At 26.6% G+C, this 7,518-nt stretch overlaps 1 protein-coding gene across 1 annotated transcript in view; it reads left to right on the top strand.

Annotated features, from left to right (window-relative positions):
- Positions 1 to 4,320, top strand: part of LOC117167706 (ubiquitin carboxyl-terminal hydrolase CYLD) — a 35,814-nt gene extending 31,494 nt beyond the window's left edge. Inside the window, exon 11 of the mRNA XM_033352839.1 lies at positions 3,810 to 4,320. Coding sequence (XP_033208730.1) covers positions 3,810 to 4,000 — 191 coding nt within the window. The 3' untranslated portion in view covers positions 4,001 to 4,320. The remainder of the gene's footprint in view (positions 1 to 3,809) is intronic.
- Positions 4,321 to 7,518: the final 3,198 nt, after the last annotated feature.

Below are 7,518 nucleotides of genomic sequence, written 5' to 3'. Positions count from 1 at the left end.
TCCCATGTGTCTACTAGCGTCTCTTCTGCACCACATTCTTTTAGAATTATCTCGTTACTTACTTTGTCCATTAGGGATTTCCCGCTTATTATGCGCATGAAAATGAAAAATATTATATCTAAGAATGTCTTGTAATTATTTCTTAAAACTTGCCAAATTAAAAACATTAATTAAATAGTTAAACACGCGTTCCCTGAAAAAATTACTTGTCCTTTTATAAAGTTACTTTTACAAACAGAGAAAAATTGTTTAATTTGAAATATTAATAGAACCTTTTTGACCCATTTAGATATATGCAAGGTCTAAGAAAAAATTTTTTATAACAAACTTGAGATATTGTACATACCTATTCCGATTTTTGTTATGGTAATTCTTTTGAGTTTAAAAGTTTACTATTATGATTTTGGTTGAGAATCTGTCATTTTTGCTTGAAAACCCATTTTTTTTTAATTCAACTGTTTTGTTGAAAATTCACCTATTTGATGGAAAATTCGTCTTCTGGGATTAAGATCTCTTTGTCGAAAATTCGCTTTTTTTTAAATTTATCTCATTTGGTAGAAATTGCATCTTTTTTGGATAAAAATGCAACTATTTGGTTCAAAATTAATGTTTGTCTGTCTGTGAACACGATAACTTTTGACAAAAATAATCTATTAGATTGGCCTAGTACACACGAAAATGAACATTTCAGGCCAAATAACGCACGATATGAAAAAAAGTCAAGAGAAGAAAAATGTTGCTTTTTGAATGCCCTGCAAGATTACCATAGCAATTTTAAAAATTTTTTTGAAAAATAAAAATTTCATATTTTGACAGCATACAAAATTACGAAAAATCCAAAAATTACATTTTTCGGCCAAACTATACAAAATACGGTAAAAGATGAAGACATAAAAATTGTGCATTTGAAAAAGATCTCCAAATTTTTTATCAACCACTTTATGATAGGATGTATAGTTTTGGCTCTATTCATGAAAAACATGGTTAACAGTAAAAAAAAATCTGCCCGCTTTGTGGGCACATTCGAATCACAACTTTTGTCATTTAATTTCTTTTTCGTCTCGTGTGTGGGGTTTTAAAAAATTTAATCAATAATTTGTTATTTTTTCATGTTGATAAATTCTCATCAGAGAAGGTATTAGATTTGTGTAAAATTTGACCCCCCTCCCAGTTTTTGTCAAAAATTCACGTTTTGAGACCCCTTGAAACCAAAAAACACGTTTTTACGAATGTGTCTGTCTGTCTTTATATCTGTCTGTCTATGAGCACGTTTACTTTTGAACAAAATAAACTATTAGATTGGCTTTTGATACACTCTTTTAATATCCTAAGTTAAATGCCAAGTTCGTTGGTCAGCCATTTTGGATAAAAATTCTGAAAGTGAGCGTATTTTGAAAGATTTTGAGACCACATTTTTTCATGATCTAAAAATTCTCTGTGCACTTGTTCATAGTACTTGAAAAGTAAAATGTTAATTTTCGAAAGCCCTACAACATTATCGTAACAACTGTTTAATTTTTTCGAAAAATTGATAATTAAAATTTTGATCAAACAGAAAGTCATAAAAAATTGTTATTTGTCGTCAAACTATGCAAGGTAAGAAAAAAATTATGAGACAAAAATTATGCACCCAAAAAATATCTACAAATTTGTTATTATTCACTTTTTTATATGACACGTAGTTTTTTGTTTTATTTATAAAAAAAAACAGTGAAAATACAAAACGTAAATCTTTCGAACGTATTTTTTTTTTACTGAACGTAGAGAACAACAATTATTATTAATGGTTTTTTTCATATGATTGGTAGTTTCAATTTTAATCGTAAATAACATTAAAAAAATTTAAAATTACATTTTTGGTAAAATAATACAAGATATAAGAGAAAGGTTGTTTAACCCAAAAAAATCTAAAAAATTTTTGAAATAATTCCTTGATAAAACGCGTGGTTTTCGTTTTAATCGTAAAAAATAACATTATAAATAATGAAATTGACTGTTTGGAGAAACGGCACAAGACAAATTAAAATATTCATAAGGGCGTATGTTCCAAAACGTAGCTACAAAATTCCCTTCACCTATTTTTTTCATACGAACAAAATGTATAGCATACCAAAATTTACCAGTTTTTTAGTCTCCAAAAAGGCTTTTTTTCTCATTTATATTTTCAAATTTAAAACATGACAAATAAACAAAAATTATGATTCAAAGTATTAAAAGCGCACTTTCTGAATCAAGGAATTTGATACGCAACCATTCTTTAAAAAATTAAAAACGTAGAAGCTGAATAGTTATAAGATAATATCTTATAAAATAAATATAATATTTGAAAAAATACTGAAATGTACAATTTTCAATTAGTTAAAAAAATTTAATATAACATTTCCAAAACAAACTTATTTAAACTAACCACTTTCAAAATAAATCAGTTCTACATTTTGTACAATCATAATTCAATAAATTCAAAAATGAGTTTGAAATTAATTAGGGAAAAATTTTAAAAACTTCAAAAGAATTTGATCAAATGCCTCCAAATTTAGGGTGAGATTTAAAGACTTCAAGATGAATGAAATAAAAACTTTTAAAAACTTTATCAAATGAATAGAATTGAGTAAATTTACAAGAATGTAAACAAATTTAGGATAAACTAATAATAATTTAGGGTGAATTCAAAATGAATTGCAAAAAATATTTTCAAATTTTTTTAAACGGACAATGAAATTTCCTCTGTTTTAATACCAATGCAAGGTACCAATTATAATAATATACATTTATGGGAATGATATAAAATTTCAGGGATGAACTCGAGTGCGAAGCACGAGAGACGTGATGAGAGTGTGTTCGTTAAAGCCGAAGGAGCTTTAACAAAAGAGAATTCACAATCATTAAATTACTGTTGTCGATACTTTTACCTTTAGTTTTAAATAGTCTGTGCAGAAAAGTCGAGCGCTTAATATACTGTTGAGCACGAGAACCAATAGTCGTGCGCCCCAGACTATTTATGATTTAAAATTAAAATCATTTTGGGTGAAATATCAAATATTACATTTTTTGTTGATATTTCAGATTTTTTAAATCAAAAATTCAAATACTTGTGTTGCAAATTTAACTATTTTTTTCAAAATTCGCTTTTTTTTGTTCAAAAATAAGCTTTTCAACTTAAAATGTAAGAATTCCATTTTTGATTGAAAATTGATATTTTTAGTGCTATTTTTTTGAAGCTATAAAATTTTTTATTCAATTTTAATTTACAAAATAAATGTTTTATTATATTAAACTATATAGATTTTGTTAAATTTATTAATTATAATTATATTAATGTATATATTTTTTACTTCTTTAAAGTCATATATTTAGTCGTAAATTCGTTTTTTTTTTTTTAATTAATTTATTTTGCTAAAAATGCAATATTTCCACTAGAAATATGAAGAATGTCAAGAATTAATTTTATTTAAAAAAATCATTCCTTCCTTTTGGTGATAAATCTTCTTATTTCCCTTCTTTTTGGAGCATTCTGGTATGTGAAGCTTGTTATATCAATACAGTTGAAAAGATGTAGTCCAATCTTTGAAACATTTTTATTAATACTTGAATAGCTTCTTATCAAGAAAAATTATGTATGGAAAATCTAGATATGCCCAGAAAAAAACCTCGAATTGTCAGGGAATTTTTTTAGGATTTGAGGGACACCCTGATTTAAAAAAATTGATTCACAGTCTGAAAACAAATTCACTATCGCTTATTGTGTTTTTTCATCCCCCAAAAAATTTCCCTTATATCTGACAGTAATGAATCTTTTTTTTCGGTTCCAGGAGAACAAAATGGCTATAATATTCCCGAAATGGTGCCATGTCCCGACTTTCCATATTGGTTGAGCGAGGAAGGAGCCAAAGAGTTGTCAAAAGTGTCTGACGATCGAATGCTACCAGAGCATGCAAAACGTCTTTTTTGCGATGCGTACATGTGCATGTACCAGTCTCCCGATGTCATGATGTATAAATAAAATTAAGTGAACAACGCATTAGGTAAGTTAGATTAGTTTTTATAATTTAATATTCGAATTTTTACTATCGCCTACGCCAATTATGGAAATTGGCCAGGTTGAAAGTATCGCGATAAAATATAATTACTCGAGTTAATGAATCGTCGTCTGTAAAAATAGAAGTTAGAGTTAGGCTTTGACAGTATTTCCACGAATGTTTTTTCACACAAAAATAACGCGAGTATGATGATAATATGTGTATTATTTCGACTCTATTGACTTCTGCGAAGAAAATTTTTTTGATCGCTGTACTGCAATAAACTCAAGATGTTTACACTTAATTATTATCGTTTGAATTCTGTATTAGAACCTCCTGTGAAATTTGAGACAACCCTCGAAATACTTCTATTTTTCATGTCTTCACAGCCATAGTTCTATGAACTATCTAAACATCTAAAAAGAAATTCTGAAACTGCGAAGTCTGTTTGAAATTTGCAAGTAAAAGAATTATAGACGTTGGTCAGGGATTTAAACAAAATCGTTAAAAAATCATGGAATTTCTTCTTTTTATATAAAATTAATTTCAACTAAAAATTCAACTTTACTATTTTTGGTACAAAAATAATCTTCTTGGATGAACTTTCCTTTTTTCGGATTGAAAATTCAACTGGTTTACAGAAAGCTTGTCTTTTGACATGAAAGTTCAACAATTTGAATGAACTTTCTTTTCCTTCTTGACCGAGAAATTTGTATATGTTGAACTTGCAACTTCTGGGTTGAAAGTTGAACTACTTTGTTGAAGATTAATTTTACTTGAAAAAACATTTGTTCGGTTAAAAATTAAACCATTCTGTTAAAGATGTCTTTATAGTAGAAAATTAATACATAATTCCGGTGTTGAAAATTCATTTTTTGTTGTTGAAATTTAATTTTTTTTTACTGAACTATAATCTTTTCCATTTTTGATTGAAAATTTGTATTTTTTTAAAGAAAATTAATCTTTTTAGTTTTAAAATTTAACTTTTCCGATACTAAATTAATCATCTTGGTTCATAATTATGTTTTATCTGTTACATTTTTTTTGACTGAAAAGTGAACATTTCATTTTTGGTTGAAAATTCTTGTATTTTGTTAAAATTTCTTTTTTTTTCTTCTATTTTTTACTTCAAAATTAATGTACTTTTTAAAAATTGGTCTTTTTTACATTCTCATCATTTATAATTGAGAAAGTATTAGAATTGTCCGAAATTTGACACCACAGTTTTTCAACGGATCTCCACGTTTCGAGACCCCCTGAATCCAAAAATCAAGTTTTTACGATGGCGTCTGTCTGTCCGGCCGTCCGTAAACACGATTACTCTAAAAAAAATGAACGAATCAAATCGATCTTTGGCACTTCTTTTTAGGTCCTAAAGGAAATCACTAATTCGTTAACCAGCCATCTTAGATACAAATTCAACAAATAAGCGCATGTTGAAAATTTTTGAGACCACTTTTTTATATTTAGAAATTTTATGTGCGGCTATTCATAATACTCAGAATGCCAAACAATTTATCCTAATAACTTTTTCCGATAAATAGAAAATTCTGTTATAGCATTTTCCAAATTTTATGAATAAATCGAAAATCAGAATGTTAAGGCAAACCGTGCCGGATATGAAGAAAGTGAAGAGAAGAAAAACATTTCTTTTCGAAAGCCCAACAAGATTATCATAACATTTTTTTGAATTTTCTTAAAAAATCGAAAATTCAAATTTTGATTGCACAAAAAATAAGAAAAAATCCAAAATTCCATTTTGTGGTCAAACCATTCGGGATACGAAAAAAGATAAACCAAAATTGTGATCCCAAAAAAGATCCAGAAATTCGTTTAGAATCACTTCTTGATAGGACGCGTACTTTTGGTTTTATTCGTGAAAAAGAACATAAATACTGCGTTCTAAAAGAGATTTTTTTTATAAAGTTTCATTCAGGAAATCCAAATGCAAAGAATAAATATCCGAGTGCGAAGTGTAATTATGCCTGAGCGCGAAGATTGAAAATTCATCTTCCTTAGTTGACAATGAACTATTTCTTTGAGAAAAATGGATCTATTTGGTTAAAATTCGACTTTTTGGGCAGAAAATTAATCATCTTGGTTGAAAATTCATTCCTTTTTGTTAAAAATGATTTTTTTATTGAAAAGTGAAAGCTTTTTTTGACTGAAAAGTGAAAGTTTCATTTTTGGTTGAAAATGTGTATTTTTTTGTTGAGACTTCAACTATTTGTTTGAAAATTCATGTATTTTGTTGAAATTTCTTTTAATTAAAAATTCGTTCTTTTATGTTTGTTAAAAGTTGAACAACTTTCTTAAAAAATCACTTTTTTGTTTGGATATTAATTGTTTATATAAAAATTTGACTATTTTGTTGAAATTCCTTTTTTGTTAAAAATTACTTTTTTATTTAAAATTGAACTTCTACATTTTTGGTTGAAAATTTGTGCTTTTTTCGGAGAACATTAATTTTTCTGGTTGAAAATTCGTCTTTTGGTCAATGATTTATTTTTGTAGGTGGAAAAATGCAACTGTTTTGATCGAAAATTCGTCCTTTTAGATACAAATTTATCTTTGTTTAAAATCACCTCTTTTTTTTGAAAAATTATATTTTTTAGTTAAAAATTTGCCTTTTTTAAAATAAAATTAATCTTTGTAGGTTGAAAATTCAACTGTTTTAATCGAAAATTCGCCCTTGTATATTGGAAATTTATCTTTCTTGGTTGAAATGAACTACTGCTTTGAAAATTGAACTGTTCTTGAAGATTCTACTTTTTCAAAGCAAAATTAATCATTTGGTTAAAAATTTGTTTTTTTTCTGTTAAAAATTAATTTTTTGACTGAAAAATGAATGTTTCACTTTTGGTTGAAATTTCTACTATTTGTTTGAAAATTCATGTGTATAGTTGACATTTCTCTGAATTCATTTTTTTATTATTAAAAATTCGTTTTTTTAGTTGTAAAAGTTGAACAACTTTCTTAAAAATTCACTTTTTTGTTTGTTTGCATATTCATTGTTTATTTAAAAATTTTACTATTTTGTTGAAATTTCCCCTTTTTTTTTGTTAAAATGTGCACTTTTGTCAGAGAACATTAATTTTCCTGATTGAAAATTTATCTTTTTGGTCAATGATTTATTTTTATAAGTGGAAAAATTCAACTGTTTTGATCGAAAATTTATCCTTTTAGATTGAAATTTATCTTACTTTGTTGAAAATGACCTCTCTTTGATGAAAATTCGTATATTTTGTTGAAAATTCTACTTTTTTCAAAGTAGAAAACAACTAATGTGTTGAATTTTTTTATCAACAATGAAGTTATTTACTGATAATTTATATTTTTCATTTTTGGTTGAAAAATTATCTTTTTCAGTTGAAAATTCAACTATCTGGTTAAAAGTTAATTTATTTGTTTTAAAATTTAACTATATAAGGAAAAGTGAAACATTGGACAGGGAACAATCAGGGGTTAATCAGTATATAAGAATTAAAGACCAAACACTAAA

Source organism: Belonocnema kinseyi, chromosome 2 (genome assembly GCF_010883055.1).
Source record: "Belonocnema kinseyi isolate 2016_QV_RU_SX_M_011 chromosome 2, B_treatae_v1, whole genome shotgun sequence".
NCBI classification, from domain to species: Eukaryota; Metazoa; Arthropoda; class Insecta; order Hymenoptera; family Cynipidae; genus Belonocnema; species Belonocnema kinseyi.
This window is presented reverse-complemented; position numbering and strand designations above follow the sequence as displayed.